We start from the raw sequence: 22,258 nt of genomic DNA, 5'->3' as shown, positions 1-22,258 counted from the left end.
GCCCCTGGCTAACTAACTGGCAGTCGAAAAGCCAGGACCAGGACCAGGCCCAGCCCCAGCCCCAGACCCCAAAAGGCGGCAAACATTTTCTCTAAATTACTCGGACAAGTTCTGCCACTTGAACAGGGGCGTTGCAAGAGAGGGGGGGAGGTGTGGCTACCCATCATATATCCCACTAACCCTCTGAAACGACACCACTCGCTCTCGCATTTGTGTTTAATTTGTGTTGTCTTCTCATAAATAATGAAATGCTCTTTTGGCGAGTAACCAAGACTCCCGCGTCCACCCATGGACCAACGCACACCACACCCTCCGTACGCCCACTAAAAGGCATACGAGAAAGGCATATAATCTGTAGGAGAACTCAACTTTGCACACATGGCCACATCCGTTTTGGAATACAACTGGAATACAAATTTAATCTGTCGGTTTTCTGGGATTTCCTCATTTGTACCAGATTATAATCTCGTGCCTTAGGGCGGAGAGGAGGCGTGGAGTGGCAAGGAGTGGCAGCGTAACCTGAACCTTTTTGGTGCTATCGATGGCCGGGCATAGCAGCACTCTCCTTTCATTTAGAGAGCATCGGGGAGGAGGCCTAACGTTAATGAGTTGCCAAGTGACAGCGAAAGGGGGAAGAGGGATGATGGAGCACGATGATGGAGCCTGAATGGAGCACAAATTGAGCTCAATTGGTTGTGAATGGATCTGCCCATCTCTCTTTTCTATCGCCGGCAGACTCTGAACTGAACACAGACTTCCACTTAAACAGTTCAAGAGTCTTGGCCAAGAGTGGGTAAAAAAGGAAAGAAGATGGGGCACCGTCTGTGTGTGTAGAGGAATCGAATGCCAAGTAGTTTTAAGTGTTCATATGGTTCATAGGCGGTCCTTGAAACACGCACAAGTCAAACAAATATTTTTTAGCTCATTAGCAACTGAAGGGGAATGAATGATGCCAAAACAGTGCCTTGCCCAGTCCTGCCTTAATCTCTCATTCATATATTTTCTCCTGCCCATTAAAGTTATCTGCCAGATACGGTTACGAGTAAACAGGCATACAGATACATACATATATGTATACTAAAGATGCCATTTACTCTGGTGGCTACAAAACTAAAACCAAATCAATTTCGAGCTCGGTTCGGATTCCCACTCCGGCGAGCACACATTCCCACATTCCCAGAGTACTTTTGCCATCTTTTTAGAGAATTTATGGACCTGTTCGTTGACTTCTAACATATGCATAATTTTTCAAGAGCATCGTCGTCGCATTGGAGGTGGTGGGGGCCGGGGAATGGCCATAAAATGGAATCTCCAAGTGCTTTTAATTTGTCCTACCAAATGCACAGACTAGACAGCAGCCTCCGAGGACGAGCAGCCTCGTCCTGGGCCCCCACCCGCGCACACAGAGGGGAAATACCAACTATTCCACCCACACGAATACGAACACCAACACATATATATCTCGTTACTTAGCGCACATTTAATTTTGTTACGCACATAGTCACCCACACAGCGGAGCAAAACAGGAGAAAGGAGAGTTAGGCGGAGAACTTGGGCCGCCAGGAAAACTATGTAGCAATTTATAACTTTTCCTAGCTGTGGGGCACCCACTCGAGGGGCGGGGAGGGGGCACAGCAGCCCCTTTTGGCAAACGATAATGAGACTTCGTGCCAAATTATTTAAGAGTTGAACGTGGAAAACATTCGGAGAGCCAAAGTAAATCAAAAATTGCGCAGAAAACGCAGAATGCGAATGCGATTAAAATGAAAGTGAAGCACTTAGCGGGATTAGGATTACATTGGAGGTGGAGGTGGAGGTGGAGGTGGCGGTGTAGGTGGAGTTGGCGCTGGAGTTGGAGAAACACTTGTTAATTAGATTTCCATTCGTTGGCATTCATTTCAATTTTACAATGGAAATTAAATGGCTAATGAAAATTGCCCATAAATCTCACCGCCATATGGCCCTGGCTGTGGCTATGGAGGTGTATAGAAGTAGTCTTACCGCTAAGCCGCTTCTCCTTACTTCTGGTGAGAAAAGGGGTATAATAAACATCAGTAAAAGGGAGGATCCCATAACTGATGGGATAAATCCTCCATCCATGGATCCATTTATTTGTAGAGCGAGTGCCTCTAGGGTATCTTTCGGTACGAATACTTTCTTCGAAGAGCTTCTCATTGTTTTAAATTATTTCGCACATTATATTTTTGCGGTTTGTGTGCTGCTGAAATAATGGCTACGTCGTTCACGTTGTCGTCGTCGGCGGCTTTGGTGCTGAAATTGAATTTTCCAACGTCGGGGCCGCAAACGCAAAAACCGCGATCAAAATCTATGCACGCACACACACAGAACCACTCGCTCTTCCTCTCTCTACCCGCGACCATATATCCTCTTTATCCCCCGGTACTCCTTTCATTTCCATCCAAAAACGAGCTCAAAAGCTGCGTGCATGAGTGCTGCGAATATTCATTTCAAACGCGCAAAGTGTTTTGCGGACTGCGGCGGGGACACGCAAGTACATTCGTTTCTCGTTCAAACGAGTAGCAGTGTACCCTCGAATGGTGGATGGCCAGAGGAGGCCTGCCACGGGCTTTAAGCCTTATAAATTAGCGGTTGGATTGAGCGTCATAAATCGTGCGATTAATTTTAAAGTGCTCATGCGGCTGCATGTTTATAGAGGACTCCACACCACCAACAGAACAGAAAAGATCAGAAAGGAACAGGCTGTTGCCATGGCTGTCTGTTTCACGAACATCCAACCTTTTCTTCACATTTCTCTTTTTGCGGAATAACCCATTTCAATGAAAACCGATGTGTATTCACATGAGGATTTATCCTGGCTGATGACAAGTCTTTAACGTTGAACAGACAGAGACAATAAAACCAGATAGAATCTCTCGATTCAGCCCACCTTTCGGACTCTGCCTTTATAAACCTAGAAATTTATGTATCTAATTAAAATGGAAGTGAAAGTGAAAGTGGAAAAAAAGCAGGAGCCCTGAATGGAGCAGGCCTCGTAGCTGCCACTGTTGTATGCTAAGCGCTTCGCCTAACTTCGTTTCGCATAAATTTTTCCCACCAGTAACCAGCAGCCGCGCCACTGCCTCCCGTTTCCTGTGGGTGGGATGCTGTGCCGTGCTGCTAGGAATGTGGGCGATGGGGGGTGTGGGGTGTGGGATGGGTACGCATTATGTTTGTTTATGCTCGAGAGCTGCATTTTTATGTTCTGGCAGAGGGCGAGACTAGCACTACACTGCACTACATAGCAGCGGGATGTCGGCAGTCAACTAGGCTGAACAGAGGGCCAATCGCTGTCGCTGTCTGAGTCACAGTGGTCTGACAATCGCATTGGTCACGGGATAATGAGGCTTGAAACTGAAATTTCAACAGACTGATCGATTCTCTAGTCAGAGTTCAGGTGGAGCTTCACTCTCGACTACAATGAACGTCCTTTACTCGGTCCCCTTTCTGGTCTTTTGCCTGTGGGCCCACACAGCTGGAGAAGACCTCTTGGATGAGCTGCCCCAGCTGAAGGCGCTTGTTTTCTATCCGATCCACTACTTGCATCACATGGATGACCATACGAAAAGGTCACAGGTGAAGCTAGAGTGTCACCAGGAGGTGGCCATTCGGGCCCAGAGCGTGGTCGATAGATTCAATGTGACTGTGAGAATTTGCCACAAGGACTACAACATCACCCAGGACTACTTACAGATAATGGAAACGATGAAAAATAAAACGAGGCTCGAAGTGTGCCACGACCATGTCAAGCATCACGAGATGGGTCGAAGCTGTGGCAAGAATGCACTGACGACCTTCATATGCAATTCCCTTATGGCCGTCTATGCCTTTGCGGCTTGCGCCAGTATGTTGGACAGCCCTTGATCTGAAACTTGTATCTGTATCTAGATTCTGAATACATCGAAGGTGCTCTGGCTTTTGAGATTCTCTTTATTTTCGAACCACTGTGCGGGTTGTGCCTCTCTCTGGATGGGTGCCTTTGCCTTTTCGCTTAGCTCTTGTGCCGCCTGCCTGTTGGCTGTTCGCTGTTGGATGTTGGCTGCTGGCTGCTGGCGTTGCTTTTTAATAAAATTAGCTCCGACATTGGATGCTTGTTTATGCAGCAGCCACCGACCGACCGACCGACAGAGCGAGTCCCAGTCCCAGTGCCAGTGCCAGTCCCAGTCCCAGTGCCGACCCCAGCGACCCTCATGATGATGCACACACACACACGCACTACGATGATGTATGGGTGTGTGTGTGTGTGTGCGCGTGTGGGATGGGTGGTGACTGTACTTGACTGCTTATTATGCATGAATTTCGAATGAAGTCGCGAACGTGACACAAACATGCTGCATGGAGATGCGGCGTTTTTTTCCCGCTTAACTTTCGCTTCCTCCCTTTCACCCACTCTCTCTCTCTCACACACACAAGCAGAAAAAAAAGAATTTACACATTCGCATTGCGATATGCATTTAATATGAGAGGAGGATGCCCCAAAGCTGAAGCAGTTCCAAGTTGAATTCTCTCCTCTCCAAATGCCCGAAAAAAATTGAAAAACACATCAAGCTCATTGAGAGCTAAATGGGAATAGGTTTATAGGGTATATACAGATGTATACGGATATATATTTCCATATATGTATGTATGGATGGGTGGGACTGGGACTGGGAATGGAGGATGGTCGAAATGTTATGCGTAATGAAATTGGGCACTTTGGGTGTTGATTTTTTATGGCTCTTAAGTGGCTCTTAGAACAAACTGAATGCTACAGAAAATGGGCACCGATGATGGGCATGGTTCTGGCTCTGGTTCTGGCCTGGGTCAATTGAAATTCTGTTGATCAGACTGACTTCAAACGCAATTATCATTTAAGGCTCAGAGAGAGAAAGGTTGAGAGTGAAAGCTGCTTTCCCTTAGCTATTCGCCAGATGATAAGCCAAGACTGAGGCTCATTATCCAAGACAAACTTCGTTGTGTGGCAATTTCTCCAGGCAATTAAACACTTGCCTCCTTCGAGTCCTCAGTCAGATGTCAGATGTTGATAATGCACTCTCAAAAGGAGCCTTTTCAGCTATTTTCCTGGCTTAATGATATGCAAATACATACAAACAATGACAGCAACGACAGCAACAGCGTCTACGAGTCCTGTTAATTGTCTTCCCTGCTCGCTCTGTCGCTCTGTCGCCCTGTCTCCCTGTCGCCCTGCCGCGCTGTCGCTGTTAACATTTAATTAAACGCCTTTTGCCGTCAAAAGTGCGAGCGCGACATAATTACAAGCCAGTTGGACATTTTTCCTAAACGAATTTCTGTTCAAAAAAATTCCCACAGAGTCCATGCCTCCAGAATGGAAACCTTCCTCCACCGCCGTTTCCTCTGCGTGCATTATTGTTTAATTGCAATTAGTGCCAAGAAGGCAGGTGGGGCGCCCCGAAAGAAGTCCCCAAAATGATAATAACGAGCCGTATGTCGGCTCATGCATAATGCAAAGGCCGAGCCAGGCCTCACGCGTTGCAATTAAGTTGCAAAAAGCATGGATACACTGAGGGAAAAGCCACTTGGATGTTGCTTACAAAGAAGTAAGCAACAAGTTACGAAAATAGTATGGACGGGTAGTGGCCAGACATTGATTGGATATCTGGTTTCTGGGCTATCTTTTCGCCAAGTGTAGACTCCATTGTGACTGATATTGTTGTTGTTGTGCTTGCTGTCGAACAACGTGTTGAAAATATCTCTTTGGCTGCCAAGACGAGCCTTGAAGTGTGTGCTGCCACTTGAGTACTTCTACTTCTTGCTCTCGCCATGCTTGCCACTTCTCCCACTTCTCCCTCTCCTTCATCCTCTTCCTCTTTTGGCCCGGTCTTCTTCGTCTCACCTCCTCTCCTCTCCACCTGTTCTTGTTCACTTCTGGCCAAGAGAGTGCCTCCTGAGTTGCGCTAAGAGTGTGTTAGATTATTTTTATGTGTGTTGTGTTTTCCTTGTGCCTTGTATTTTCGCATGCTTAAGTAGTTAGTTTAATAAATTGCATTGCCTAGTAAGAGGCGGATGAGGTGATGGAGAGAGGGCACTTTCCGAGCGGATTTCCTGCATTTGAATTGCTAAAGATTTCCAGCAAAGTTTCAGCAAGTTTTCACTGGAATAAGTTGATATTTTGTTGGGCTGATTTGAGAGCTAATTTTGGGTTTGCCCCGCAGCCACGTCAGCCCCACTTCTGGTACAGTTAACACTGAATTACCAAAATAAAAATTACGTATACGCAATGAAGGAAAGGAGGAAAGAGCACACACAATACATCACAATGGTAATTAACAATTTACCAACACACACACAGAGAGTGAAGAGAGGAGAGAGAAATGCCGTGCAATGAATCAGCCCTTTGGCTGCGCCCCCATTTGCATCCAAGGTTAAAGCACTCATACATTTTTGAACACCAGCTGAGAGCAGAGCATAGCAGTGCTTCAGGGGTGCTCGCTGCACGGTGTTCGGTGCTCGGTGCTCAGTGCTCGGCAAAATAAAAAACCACTCAGCATGAAAAGGTGCAAAATGGAGGAGAATCTCAGTGCAGTGCACAATGATGTCCAAATCGTAACAGAACAAAAGGAAAAGCCCTTAACGAAAAGAGAAGTTAAATAGTTTTAAATCATGCAAACGACAGCCCTAGAGAAATGTGGTGGCAAAGGAGGGCGAAGCGTTGGGGGGGTACCAGGGGCTACCCTGGTGTGTGCCTGGGTAGCCAGCTAGAGCGAAATCAAATGTCAACTTAGTGCAAGGACATCTACAGCCGAAGCAGGAGAAGTTGCCACCTGACGCTCAAGGCCAAATTGATCAGGCTAACAGCTGGGAAACTGGGTCACCATACCACACAAATAAGTTGCCACTAACCCACCCATACATACCCAGATGCACACACACTGTCGTGTATCTATAGTTACATCGAAAGTTACATCTGTGGGGAGGAGGTGCACAATCAATTCTGGACCCACCTCTGGCTGCCTACAAACGATGAAATGTGAACATCTCGGATGTGTGGCTGTTACTCCACATATCTTTCATTCAATTAAACTGAAACTCGGTTTTAATTTCGGTTCAATTTGCATTGGATTCGTCTGATAAATGATGCTTACACGGATAGGAAGGGAGGGTATTCGATAGAGTGTGAAACATGGCTGGATTTGTGTGACAATACCTTTGATTTATGAGTGCGCCTGCCTTGACTAACCAACTTTGTTGCTTATTAGTGTCACTTGTCCCCAGAAAACTGAGAACAAAGGACGAATCCTTCATTCACAGCACAGCACAGAACAGCACAGAAGAGCTCATACCATTCCCATTCCCATCCCATGCCACACCCCACTGACCTGCAATGGGCTTTGCATATTAATGCTCATGTAATAAACACAATCGTTGTTCACCTTGACAGCCTGTGGGTTCGGTCAGTTCGTCAGTGGTCGGTTCCAAGTGGTTGCCCAGCCATGCCAAATTCATGGCCTGCTTCTGGTCCTTCTCCCGCTCCCGCTCCTGCTCCTGCTACTCCTGTCCTGGTTGCATAATTTAAACGCAATTCCAACATGAATTCGATTGCCTGCGACATGAGAGGGAATCCGAGAAGCAGTGCCAAGCCACTGAGACTCTAGCGGAGGCCCAAATGCATTTATGAATGAGTTGACACACAGTTTGGCTAGAGTTTTGCCAACAGGCCTGTCAATATTTGTCCCCAGGTCCAGCTGCTCACACCTTTTGTTGCTCTCAGCACCGCCTAATGGCCTGCAAATAGTTTTCACAATTGAGTTGTCAATTTAGCAGCGTGTGCCGGATGGATGGGCCTGGGACTGGGACCGGGACCGGGATCGGGGACCGGGGACTGGCTACACGGGAGCTACAGGGAGTCTAGGGAGCTAGGGACTATCACTGTCTCATGCTCGTAAATTTCTCAACTTTTTTGTGCTCATCTCAAATATTTGTCATCGCCCATTTTACGGTTTGCTGTAACACAATGTGTACCCTTCCCCTCCAGGAGAGTGCTGCTCTTCCCCAAAACTAGCACCGACACACAGAGGCACTTAATGACATTTTATGAGTGCCACCTAGGCCAGGTCCGAGACCTCGAACCGTGTGGGCTGGCCAAATTGAGTGGGTTGGCAGAGCAATTTGCAGAAGTACTCCTCGGTTTATGACTGGATGACGTTGTGGTAAGTGCCTAGAGATGAGAAATGAGTCATTTGTGCCATCGACATTGATTGAAAGCGCACAATTATCGATAGGCCAAGTACGTTGATGAATCTGATGGGGTTACAGTATGAAAATGTGTAAAACTGAGAGTATCTTTAGCTGTTCAAATGAATATAGATAGCATTTCTGCTTCCCCTGCATGACATTCATACCCACACTCTACACCCGCGACTGCCAATTAGGCACAGTTCTGGACCAGAGCTCTGTCGAACGACAGGCAGAAAAAGTTCATTTCATTTGATTTCGACTAATTAACTGGCCGCCAAAAACTCATCACGCTGCCAAAGTACAAGCCATTTTTGTAATGGCTTTTCCCGTAATGAGCGACCGAACTGCCAATAAGTGAAGGCCCAGTTATTAGTTTAATTTGGCAGAAAGTGCCATAAATCACTGCCGAATATGATCCGCAACTTAATTGTTCCACGTCCACTTCTCACACACTCTTTCCAGAGAGCTGTCAGGGTCCTCATGAGAAGCGCCTGCTCAACCACCTGCTCTCCACCTACAATACGCTGGAGCGACCCGTCGCCAATGAGTCGGAGCCCCTGGAGGTGAAGTTCGGACTGACGCTGCAGCAGATCATCGATGTGGTAAGTGTTCGTTGAGGGGTCACGACCCCCAGACCCCCAGCCCTGCCCTCACTAACATTTCCGAAAGCATCAATTGGCCAATCAGTTGCCAATGAAAAATAACCCAGTAAAACCGAGAATAATCGAAAAAGGGATCGGATAATCGAATCTGATCGATTTGAATCGAATCGAATTGAATCGAATTGAATTGAATTGAAGAATTGTGATTGCGACTGCGATTGTGATTGTGATTAAGAACCACTAACAATTATTGATTGCGTCTCTTATAGGATGAAAAGAATCAGATTCTGACCACAAATGCGTGGTTAAATTTGGTAAGTGACATGTACCCGTCGTTTGTGTGTCTCATCTTCACAGCTTTCTTGCTTCTTTCATTTTGGGAATTTTTCAGTTTGATTTTCGTTTTGTTTCGATATTCGATTTCCTTTGGGCTTCAGTTTTCCCGCCTTTTCCGTTTCCGTTATTGGGCAAGCGAAGAGCGACGCAATTTTTTAGAACTCTCCACCCACAAAACCACAAAACCACAAATGATTTTTGGTTCGCTTCGTTTTCTCCTCAGTTTGTTTTTGGCATTCAATAATTATTGCCCCTCGGGGGCTTCTTTATCAATAAATAAATACATATTTGCATATGTATATGTGTTGTCTCGATATGTCTCTGTTTCTGTGTGCGTCTCTGCGTGTGTGTATGCGTGCGTGTTTGAACAATGTTTATTCGTTGTTTTTTTTCGTTTGTTGTGTATTTTTTGTATTTGTGTGCATTTACTTTATTTATTTATTTATTATTTGGCAAGCAGCTGACGTGGCGTGGCGTCTGTCTGCCGGATATCGTTAAAATATTTCAATTAAAACCAGTGCCAAATAAAACCCTCAAACAACAACGAACAACAAATTAAAACCAATTAAAAAGAGTTAAGTTTGATATATACAAAATCAGAGGATGGGGCCATGCTTAGCCACAGATTGGAAGTCGCGATTCCAGTCCCATCCGATGGGGCAGATCGACCACCAATCCTTGGCTCGTCCTTGTCTTTGGGCTATCTCCCATCGCATCTAAAACTTTTGATTTACACAAATTTCGTTTGGCCTGGACTACGCCCTCTTTTGGGGATGGAGCAATGCCCCAAATGGCATTGCTAAATTGGCAGAAATTGCCAGGCCATGCCATAAACATAAACAAATAAATCAAGGCAAGGGACCCGAAAGGACATAAATAATATTTATATTTGCAGAGCGACAGCAATTTTTTCAGCGCTCTCTCACCTGGAGCTCTCCCTGTCTCTCTCCCTCTCTTGCTGTGGTCACTCACGGCCGTGAGCGGTGAACCCTGAACCCGGGCAAACCCTTTTCAAAAAATTAATAGCCCCCCCCATCCATCCTCCGCCAAATCGTTTGTGTCCAAAGGCAATGATTTATGTTGGGCCGTCAATTTTCAATTTTTTCCAACAAAAAGTATCTTTTTTTTGCGTTTGCATTTTTGTTTTTATAGTGTCATTTTGTAAACTAAACCAGCCCTCCAACTAATTGTCGTTTCAATGGGGGAAAAAAAACCAACTAACAAACAAACACTCAGAACTTTAACATAGAAACATTTTTAATTGTTTGGCATTTAATGAAAACTGTTTCTGTTGAGCCGCAAACGTGCTTAGGCGTTGTTATTCCACCCCCACCCCCTACACACCCCCATACTCGTACACGTATTGTTTTGTCGTGTTTGGCTTTGTATGATTTACACGGAAAGCAACATTTCCATCCATTTTATTGTAATTGTTTTTTAATTTTTGTCCCTGGAGTGTGCGGCCAATGCGAAATTTGTGAAATTTGCAAACATTTTATTAATAATTCCCCGGAAATATGCGGCCTGCCGTGTGAATAAATGTGCTTAGTCGGGGAAATTTTGTTGCAAATGGAATTGGAATGTCCGATGGTCACAGCGGCTAGAGAAAGCCCTTGTAATCCCTCCTATTACTCGTACATGGCGTGCACTTACTGCGCTTTCCATAAATCAATGATAACAACCAGTTATAGGAACGGATATATGTACATATGTCCCCCCCCCCCCCCCACCACACTTTGCTTCGGTTATAAAAACATGATGTCCTACATGGCTTCATTGTTATGGCCACATTATTATCTTATTTCATCGCCACGTCACTTCTTACAGAAGGAGAAGGAGCAGGGACGTTGCACACAAATTATTTTGCTCCATTAAGTGCATTAATCAATTGACAGTATGATTTACATGGCTATTACTTCTTAGATTACGACCCACCCACTGTCCCTGTTTCTGTTTCCACCCACATCAGATTTTCATTTAAATTTGCATTTCTTTGTGTATGCCCGTGTGTATGTGATGTGTGCAATGCGGATTATTTTTGATATATATAAATATACATACATATATTTGCTGGGTACATGTCATAAAGCGTTCTCTGATTATACTACTACCTATATACATATAGTATGTACAATATATGTCTGAGTAAAATGAAAAATGCAATAATTAAACGCAACAAAAACCAAACAGAAAACAGAAAAACAGAAAAACCACAAGAGAAAACAAGGAACAACTAAAGTCGTGTCTTGCATGTTGTTTAAACGAAGTGCATTTAAATTTAACAAAAAAGAAAGCGTGACAGCTAAACCAATTCCAAATCGGTGTTTTCTTTGTATCTACATATAACATAGCTATAAGAACATATATCTCTATTTCCATATAAATGTATCTGCAAACACAACTAACAACCTAAACAGCAAAACCTATTAAAAACCAAAAGATATCCCTCGGATATGAACTATAACAACGGCGATGAGGCTATGGCTTTAATGTGCTGGCATCTCCTCATACCCTCGCGAATAAATTATATAATTAAGGGGGGACATCTATGCTTTTGGATTCCCCAATCAAATGCATTTTAATTTACACGATTAAATATGTATGAAATAATTTGATTTATGCACTCGGCCGCCATCGGACTGATAGATTGATCTAGGGTGGCTGGGATGGCTGGGATGGCTGGGGAGGGGGGCTTATATCGAGGGAATGGATTGCAAAACCGCAGCGCGCGTTGATTTCCAGTAGCATAAATTATAAATCGACCCGAAAGATGAGATTTATGATGCCCACAGCCCTGACATTTCCATCGGCGCCTCGGTCACACTCTTGTCAATTACTCAAATTGCCACGCCCTAACCATGTAATGAATGCCCTTCGGGGGCGGATTACTGAAGCGCTGACAATTGCCAAAGTTTTGCAATTGCTGAAGCCTTTCCCTAGTCAAGTTTCTGGACGACTATGATGCGGTAGTCCACGTGCTTGTGGCTTACCAAAGGTTACTCCTTCTGCTGCTCCACATCCATGATGTGCCACGGAGAGGACGATGATGATGATGGTGATGGTGATAGGGCATGTCAGGCAGTTGCAACCGAATACCATCGAGGGCAAGCAAGGCCTGGCTGGCTGGCTCCTTTGGCACGACATTAAAATGCACATTGTGGCTGGGACGCCATCAGCATCAGTGGCAAAGTAAAGAAAAATAAAGTCATTAGCATTTTTCGGCTAACACCAAAGCACCGCCGCCTAACCTTCTCACCTAATGACTTGCCAGGTTGCTGCACCACAAAAATCTCTCTCGCTCTCCCCCTCCCCCCTAAATGACTTTGGCCATGGAAATATGTGTCAAAAGGAAATGGCCAAAGGTTCTGGCCCTAAAATGCTAGGAAAAAAGTGGCTGAGAATGTAGAAAAGTGTCGGTAGGGAGTGCTCGGGGTGGGTGTGATCCGAACAAGCTTTGATGGTGTTTAATCTGTTGTCTGGGGTGTGGCCAATGTCAAAAGTTCGTAGGGCAGGAATCCAATGCAGATTACTCGGCAATCTGGGGGAGAATTTCGGAATATTTAAGGGGGAAAGTGTGTGTGTGGTTTCCGATGGGGGAAACAAAGGCAATAAAAGAGCTTGGAGATAGATGTATTCATTAAGATTGCCATTCGATACGATGTCATTTTCAAAGCATACTCTTCTCTTGGATAAATTCAGCAAAAAGCAGTGGAATGTAAGCTGGCTTTACCAAAAAATGTTTTCCCTGAGACCCCTTAGGGCTTCGACTTTCACTTTTAATGGCCCACTTATGGGAGCAACCCCAACAGCGAAAGTCAGCGCAAAAAAGATCTTCGAACATATTAGCATTATCCATCGATACGGTGTAAGCAGGCCCTAAAAGCCATTATAAACATTCTGCCACCGAAATTATTACCCTTCCAATGTTCGACAAAGTCATTTGGCAAACGTTAAGCAAACTGCGCCGCACACTTATCACCCACTCATTTGTCTCGACCCGCACAGACACCCCAGCGCGACCTAGCCCGACCCGACCCCACCCGCCCCGTCCCGACCCCACCAGACCCACCGAGAGCGGCCAAGGCCAACAAACTTTGTCCTTGAACAAGTTGGTGCTTGGTCTACTCTACTCTCCGTTGCTCCTTCTCTCTGGGTCTGGGCTGGTTCTGGTTCTGGGATCTCTCGCCTGCTCTCATGTGCATAACCCATTTGTAAGGCAAACAACAGCTACGAAGATTGCCAAAAACATTCATTCATCACAGGAGTGCGATGACGACAGTATGGAAGATGGAATCTGGATGGAAGTGGCTCAAATCTGGATTGTTGTTACTGCCAGACGACAACGGCAATTGTTGGCTCATTAGAAACTCATTTAAAAACAATTTGGCACGTTAATGCAAAATAAATCTATAAGCTTATGCACAGCCAATGACAGGAGGAGACTCCTGTTAGTGCTCGAGCTATTGCTCCTTTGTGTATCTTGTAAATGTATCTGTATCTGGGCAGACGTGTGCGCAGCATGAAGCAAACTTTGCCGCGATTAAGCGAGCGCTTAATGCAGATGTGGAGTCTGCTGCAAATGATGCTTTAAAGTTCCCCAAGCGGCCCCAAAATGTCATTAGTATGCGTCAATGTCAGGGGATTCGTATGGCAGCGAGAACGAGGCGTCGCATCCGGCTCATTCCGAATTGAGGGAAATTAAGGGGAAACCCCCTGGCAGACGTCATGTCATAAACATGAAATTTGCACAAAACCGCCATTTTTATAAGGTGTCAACAGCAAATATCGCACACACCCACACAGACAGAGCCACAGCCGCAGACAGGGCGACAGAGACACAGAGACGTTCCATTTAAACACTCAGATGTTGTGTTATGGCATTTGACGTGGAGAGGAAGTCCCTGCATATTGGCTTAACCGAAAACCCCGAAGCTTTCTGGGTCACTGTGCTGCCGCCCATGGAGTAGGGACTCCCCGTCCTCGGCCCTGCATATCATTACGGAGCCCGGCTCCTGAATCTTTTTAATGGCTCAAGTCGTTACTGCAGCTGCTGCCAACCCGAGTCGAGGGCTTCCCCTTCTCTGATCTCGCTCTGAATTTTTTGTTTGGGGATTTTTGTGGGCTTGTAACCATTTTTGTTGGCAAGTTATTAATGACAGTCGCCTCCGATAGGGAGAGAGAGGGGGCGGAAGGGAAGCTTTCACATGCAGATCTGCTGTCCTTCATCTGCATTTCAAACGGAATTTGCTGAAACCACCTTGAACTATTCTCTGTCGTGTTAAATTCCTATCATGCAGATGACTGGCTGGAACTGAAACTGAAACTGGGAGTGGTACGAGTATTGGGATTGGGATTGGGGCCTGCGGCGCTTCGGTGGTTGAGTGACTGACAATGTGCCAGCATGAAATATCTTTAATTAAAATTTTGTATAAAGATAAATGGGTTTTGATACCTAGTTCAAAGTTTTTATTGCACAGGAATATAGTGGGGGATGGGTGGCAGAGGAGGGAACACACACAGAGAGAGAGGGCCGAAAAGAGATTGAGAGATAAGAATGTAAAGTAAATTGGCACATGGACAAAGCCTCGGAAGGCCGGGCAACCAGCAGATTTAAATTGGGGAGGGATAAGAGGCTGGTTTGTGATGTGATGGAGTGATTCGGATTGAGATTGAGATTTGGTTCTGAATTCAAGGCTGCTCCTGGCCAACAAAGTTTTTGATGGCATTCCATTTCGGATTTGTCCGTTTCGGCTGCTGCCAATTGAGTGATGATGGAAGATGAGACGAGACGAGTTAATTGGATCAGTAAGCCCCCAGAGAACTATCAAGCGGATAGAGGGGTCAGAGGGGGACTAAAACCAGCCACACCTGGCGACAGGCTGGAGGATAAGGGATATAGCACATTAAAGCCATACCCCAATCGGATGCAGGTCCAGCGGCGACTTCCTTAAACTAAAACTGAATATCTGAAATACATAAACGATGCTATAAATATATTAACCACCAAAAAAGAAAAAAAAAAAAAACTCTTGTAAAACTCATAAAACAAATGTATAAACAAAAACTTTCTTTTATCATGCTCTGCTCTTTTTAAACTTTTGACTTGAATTACACTTGTATGGTTTCCGTACTGTTTTTGCTTTTGGTTTACCATTTGGTTCATTTGGTTGTCGTCTTGATTTCCCTGCGTTCTGTTTTCTTTGGCGTATACAACAAAACAACCAAAATTTGTAGGACGAGAAAAATCAACTTCTCATAACGAATCTTTGGCTTTCGTTGGTAAGTCTCAACTAAAACTCGCCAAATCATAAATAGCCATAAACTTGAAACCCGAAACCCGAAACCCAAAACCCGATACCGAACCTACATAAACCCCTATTTAAATCCCACTAAATAGCTTAAACAGTATCTTAACTAATGTGTAAATGCTTTAAATACCTATCTTCTCATGAATCAAACGGATCCGGATGCTTGCTGGTCGGGTTCCTCTGCTGATATTCCATTAAGTAGTTAGTCTGGCAGTCGGACCTGGTCCAGGAGGTGTCTGGTCCGATCATAATTTAAGCACACACACGATCAGAACCCTGAGTAACCCCAAGAGTTGATCGAGTGTTTTCAAAACTCCATCTTTCCATCTATGTATCTATTCCAAAAGTTCTATTGTACGATACTCTTCAGTCTGTCTCTCTCCTCCTTCTTGTTCTCGATGAGATTTGCGTTGGCTTTGCTCGTGTGTGTCTTAGGTTATTTAAACATCATCATTTAAACTAAAGTGCAACTAAATACGAGCTTAAATATTTGACTAAAAATCGCTTAATCACAGAACATACTCCTCCTCTCACACGACACACAGCAGCTAAATAAACTTTGATTTCGGCTATTTCCTTTTATTCTCTTTGAATTTATAACTTTTCTACATAGAGATCTACAATCGCAACTATGTATGGTGTTTCCCACAGCGGAGATTCATTTGAATTTTTGATTTAGAACTCGATTCGAGTTAGTTTCAGTTTCCTTTCTACTAAGAGCAACTAAAAACCAAACACGTAAACCGAACCGAACCGAACCAAAAAAACTCTAAACAGAAGCCGAGCACACCAAACACAAACACACACACACCACACTGAGTGCATGCCCCAGAGATCGCATCGTGTAGTATGCCTCAATCGATGTTCGTTTCGTTTCGTTTCGTTCGCTTCGTTCGTAGTACTGCATGCCCCCCCCTAATGTATTGGAAGTCCATATGTTTGCCCCTGTGTGAGTGCCTTATCTTTTCGTCTGAGAGAAAAACAGTGATATATGGTGTGCATGGACCCGGACCCGGACCCGGACATCGCTGAACGGGCAACGGAAGTGCAGTGCGGAATTTGTACACCACTTTTTTGTTCGAGTATACTTATACACTTATTTCCGGCCAGCCTCGGGCCATGTTAGCCTCGTCAAGCCCTGTCAATTTGCGAAATTAATTAAATTATTTATTTAACACGTTTATCCATTGTGTAATGTATTCGGCATAAGGGATTGGGGCGCTCAGGCGGGTCTGTAAATTTTAGTAATTTCGCAATTGCAATCGAACAAAAAACACACAACAACACACCAAATGTTGCGCCCGAACTGCTGCAGATGGCAATATTTATGATTGATCGATGGGGCCGGGCAGGCCCGTTTATTGACTGACAGTACACTTGCCGCGTCGCTCTCTCTCTCTCCCTCTTTCCCTCTTTAAAACAGTGCTCGAATGTTTGTCAATTTGCCACGCGCGACCACAGACAGGCTGTTGGCTGTTGGCTGTTGGGTCCGTCAGCCAAATTTTGTTCTGCTCGACGGCTCAATTATGCCATGGATTGGCAATTAAAACCGCTAAACGAACGCCAAAACAATCACAACTGAAGTACGGAATGATACACAAAAAGTAGTTTAAAAATCGATCGATTTAGACGGGTCTGCAGAGTTCCGACTAGATTCCATTACGTTTTAGGAGAAGTTTTACGGTTCATTTGTTAGATTTTTGTTTCAGTTATAGTCGGGAAACGTACTTTCGATCACTGTCGGGGGTGATCAATCGATAAATGTATTTACAAGCGGAGGATATTCTCCTATTCTTTCCTAAAATCATCTTGTATGAAGCTTTATGGAAGATTTTAACATCCCTAGCCCAGAATTTAGTTACGTAGCCATAACCGTTAGAGCAACAGTAACTATTCCGCAAAATAATTGCCACACTCGCATCAAAATCTGTGTCCTTCCGCTGCCGCCACAAAAGCTGCAAAATGTTTTGAGGGCGGTCCGCAGGGCGCCGGAGGATGGGGATGCTGCCACACCTCTAATGGGGGCCCGGGCATCTGAGGCATCCGTTTTTACAGCTGTCATAAAAGCCGCACACAATAACAGCAGAGCAGCCAGGTTTAAACGGTTTTAAAGCAGGGCCCTGGCACAGATGCAGATACTCGTACACGACTCAGCCTCGTATAATTTAATGCTGCACGGGGCCATGGCATGTAATTAAATTTTTGTGATTTAAAAAAGGGATTCTCTATGTGCTTGTGTATGTGTATTTGTATCTGCATTGGTGGTTGGGTGTGGTGTGGTGTGGCGGAGCCTAGGGGTCGGCGAGGACAATTGCTTGCTCTAAAAATGCCACAAATGTGTTAAATTATAAACACAACAGCAACAGCAATAAAAAGCGAGCAGGAGCACGGGCCAGAAGCAAAACTAAGTAGAGGAGAAAACTTTGCCGCTTTTATGACATGAACATGAACCACTTGTAGGCAAGCCAGCCACAAAACGCAACGGGCAGAATCGGAACGAGGAGCAAGGAGCCAGGAGCCAGCAGCCAGGAGCCGGGAGCCAGCAGCGAGCGGCAGTGGGAGCGCGTTGCAGGCGACCGCAGAATGACACAAAGCACTGTTTGACAACACTGAGAGAAATCCGAGAGAGAGACAGATACCAGGGAAAGATACGAGCATGCTATAGGGAACTTTTCCGCCAGTGTAGTAGCCCTGGCAGACCGACAAACAGGATCAGAAAAGAGCAAACGAGGAACGTTGATAAAACTTGTCGCATATGTGGTCCAACAGGGGGTCTGAGGCTGAGCGATGCTGACTTAACTTGAAATTGTTGTCAAGTTGTGCGTTGTATAATGCAACCGTACGCGGGTATCTGTGTGTATATGTGTTATCTGTTATCTGTGTGCGTGTGTATCTATCTATCTAACTGTGTGAGTGCGTGTATGCGTGTGTGCGACTGTGTGTGTGGCGCAACAGCTTGCCAATCAGTTAACAGAGAGGGCCAACATCCTCTTTGTCGCAACGTAACGTAAAGTAGTGGTAGTGTTGCGTGCATGTCTGTGCATGTGCTCAGCAGTTGAGTAGATTTCATTTTGGAGACTTTACTTTCTTTCCGAACTTACTTTTCCATACTCGAGCCCCAAAAAATCCCCCAAAATATATGACATTTTCTTTCACGTCGCATTTTGAGTTCATTTAATAGACCTTTTATTTGATAGATATACATAAATATACAACCAGTTAATATACAAATCTATATGGATACATAAGCCCTGCTATTAACATTACTATAACGTGTCGACACAGGAATGGAATGACTACAATCTGCGATGGAACGAGACGGAATATGGCGGGGTCAAGGATCTGCGAATCACGCCCAACAAACTGTGGAAGCCCGACGTGCTCATGTACAATAGGTAAGTGGTCTGTGTCCATTCTGGGAGCGACTCCACAACTAACCGAATAGAAAGGCTGCCAAGCCCCCAATGAATCAATCAAACTAATCCGAGAATCAGTATAAAGTGTTTGCGCTATAACCAGCCACAGGGATAACACTAGGCATAACTACTATACCACTACATAGATCAGAATATCTTTAAATACATATACATATACTCGTACTATACTCTTGAGAAATGGTAAGAAACATATTCCATTTGGATCTAATCTGATGGACAAACCCTTAAGTGATTCTCTTATCGTTTCGTTTGCGTTCCAATATATATAATATTATACAAATATAACTTATGTAGACGGATAGTGCACTTTAGTTGATTTTAGACTAGATTTTTAGATGATTATGAGAGCAACAGATGGAACTGTCGGCAGATGGAACCATCTGCAGAGCTCTGAAGGGTTTGTTGAGGAGGTTTACAGATGGAACTTCAGTCAACAAACTCCATCGTTAGATGATTATATATACCTATTGTTTGTACGTTTCGATATGATTTGAGTTGACTGTTGATTTTTGAATTGCAAACGATAATCCCAGGCGCTATATACTATATTCGTTATGTTTGAGTTGGACAATGTGTCAATATACCCGTTATATACCCCCATTCCTAGATCCTTACCCACTATATGTAGCTGTTGTGTTTTAAACGCATCATAATCCACTCGCTATTGTTTGTGTGTCTATTTGTGAGCAGAGAATCGAAACAAAGCCGCAACCTAAACATACAAGATAATGTTTCTGTTCTGCGGACGATTCGATCGACTTTACCCACAATTTAACATTTTAACATTATAATATTTAATATTTAATATTTGTGTTTCGATGTTACCCACTTATGATTTGCTTTCAATGTTTCCGTTCCGAAAAGAGTGACTTAATCGAAAAAAAACAAAACAAAAAAAAAACAAAAAGAAAAAGAAAAAAGGAAAACAAAGCAAAACAAAAGAAATATATAACCAGAATAATTTACATTTTGTTTACTTCAATAAGAGTAGTTTACACGCAGTGGTTGTCTAGTGGGACTGTACATTGTCAGCTTGCCGTTGATGTGGGCCTCACATTGTAATTGGATTCGTAATGCTAACCGAACGTATTGTATAACTCATGAAATGCCTGCGTTATCCAGCATTAACCTAAACCAGCCATCAAGCCATAACTAAAGCGAACTAAAGCGCAAGAGACTAAACTAAACCCAATGACAAACTAAACAAGCTAAATAATCGCCCAGACTAAACTCCAAACAACTTAAACATTGTTTAACCAGAATATTGCGCAAGTATGTAGTTTGTTCGAAACAGCACAGCCGACCATCCATCCACCCATCCATCCTCCTGCAAAAGGAGAGGACTCCTCGCGAGCTCTGCGGTCTACGGTCTACGGTCTACGGTCTGTTGTCTGTTGTCTGTGGTCCGCTTCCCTCCCGCCTCAAACTTCTGCGAAACTTCTGAGTCCCGACCCAATCTCAGGGCCATACATACAATATTTCCGAAAGACAATAACCAACAGAGAGATTGTTCAACAATATGCTGGTGTAATATTTCTGGTTAGACGTTCAGTACTTGAATTTATTTGGCCAAGAACAAAAACTAAAACAAAACAAAACAGATGAAAAAAGATGAATAATAAAACGAAAGAAAAAAAAAGAAGCGAAACGAAGAATGAGAAAATGTTTTTTGTTAATACTCATACGTAGCTTGCAAAAAACAGAACAAGAAACCCTCAACTCAAGAACAACATCACTGAAATAGATGGCAAAATAGATTTTCAAGTATTGTGCATGAGAAATCAAATCCCTCGTACTAAAGAAAAGACTAAATAAAAATTCATATAAATAATATACCAAATGCAAAGTTACTAAACCCAAATCCCTCCACCAACTAACATACTCATCGAGTCTTCCAGTGTCTGGCCACCGACTAAACCAAAAGCCACCTCTACTAACCCATAATCCCATACACCACACAACATACGAGTATCACACTCCAAAATAAAGCGTATTACTTATCCTAAATGCTGAAAATACCTAAACAGAGAACCGCCCATTCCATACATAATTAAGTTATACCTAAATACCTTCGACTAAACACATCAAATCTTAGCTAAGATAGCTAAGCATACTCCATCAAGTTAATGTTAAATGCAAAACCCAAGTCACCCGCAGAGACCTCTCCATTCGTCCACTGAAAACTAACAAATATCACGCACCGAAGCCATCCGAGCCCTAAACCTGAGATACTAGTTTGATGAACTTTCCAGAAGATAGAAAACTATCTATATCCGAACAGAAGGCTTTTGCTCATTTAAGCTGTGAACATTTTTCAGAGTTCATAAAGAAATTTACTCGAAAGTTTTCTTCATAATCTCTTGATGTGCTAAGCCGCTGCAAAGCTCTCTAAAATAAACATTCCATTAGAGAAGAGAAATTCATTCTGTGCAGCTGCTAATAAAGACTCTATGAAATGTCTGTGAAAAGTCTTCTGAAAAGAATTCGAGAAAATAGATAGTCTGTAAATATTTTTTGAAAGATCATCCAATCTAAATGCAAATAAACATTCATTGGGCCCCCGTGGTCCGAGTGCCTAAACATTCACAGCTTGATTTCCTAATTGCCGTCACTAAATGTTAGTCTATGTGTCCAACTAGTTAATCTAGATGTATGCGAGTGTCTAGTGTGTGTATGCGTGTGATTGCGGGGGTGTCCATCAGTAAAACATAACAACAACAGAGACACGCTTCAGTAGTAATTACGGCCCGTGGCCGAGAGCCTCATGCATCATCATGCATCCTGTCCCGCATCCTAAGCCAAAGGGAAAACATTTTAACAGCATCCAGGACTGCAAAAACGAGGCGATTACAAATGTTTACTCTCCCTGTGTGTCGCTGTCTCTCTGTGGTCCGAATAATTGCAATTTCATTTCTCATTTTCCATTGGATTCGCTTTGAAAATGTGTGCCACAAAAAAGAGAGGAATGATTGGGTGTTGGTGTGTGTTTTTGTGTGCTTGCCAATCATCAGAGTAATCAATTGTTGTCTATGTGTGTGCTACAATCTATATCTATATCTATGCTATATCTATATCTATATCTATACTTATATCTATCGTTCATACTAGCTATTTGTTTCACTGCGTTTCAATAATACAAATAAATAATAATCTCATGCTCCCCAGTTGTTGCTCGGTGTCCAGTTATAATCATCATCTATCTATAACCAACCTCCATTCCACCCGTATATCTATGCCTCTATATATCTCTAGCTATTGCTGTCTGTTCTCATTGTGTTTAACTGTCTAAAGTAACCTCCTATACCTACAAACATATCTATGCAATCTATATATGCGATATCTTTTATTGTCTGAGTGTGCG

At 43.8% G+C, this 22,258-nt stretch overlaps 1 protein-coding gene across 3 annotated transcripts in view; it reads left to right on the top strand.

Annotated features, from left to right (window-relative positions):
* LOC6588676 (acetylcholine receptor subunit alpha-type acr-16) overlaps positions 1-22,258 on the top strand; it is a 76,516-nt gene that overhangs the window by 37,335 nt on the left and 16,923 nt on the right. Inside the window, exons 2-5 of one of the 3 annotated variants that reach the window (XM_026989104.1) lie at positions 8,677-8,816; positions 9,086-9,130; positions 15,387-15,431; positions 18,746-18,855. In XM_026989104.1, coding sequence (XP_026844905.1) covers positions 8,677-8,816; positions 9,086-9,130; positions 15,387-15,431; positions 18,746-18,855 — 340 coding nt within the window. The remainder of the gene's footprint in view (positions 1-8,676; positions 8,817-9,085; positions 9,131-15,386; positions 15,432-18,745; positions 18,856-22,258) is intronic. The other 2 variants (XM_026989102.1, XM_026989103.1) reach the window with 2 other exon arrangements.

The sequence above is a fragment of the Drosophila persimilis genome, unplaced genomic scaffold (genome assembly GCF_003286085.1).
Source record: "Drosophila persimilis strain 14011-0111.01,24,50 unplaced genomic scaffold, DperRS2 tig00000191-arrow-pilon, whole genome shotgun sequence".
In the NCBI taxonomy this organism is placed as follows: Eukaryota; Metazoa; Arthropoda; class Insecta; order Diptera; family Drosophilidae; genus Drosophila; species Drosophila persimilis.
Note: the sequence above shows the minus strand (reverse complement) of the source record. Positions and strands in the feature narration are given on the sequence as shown.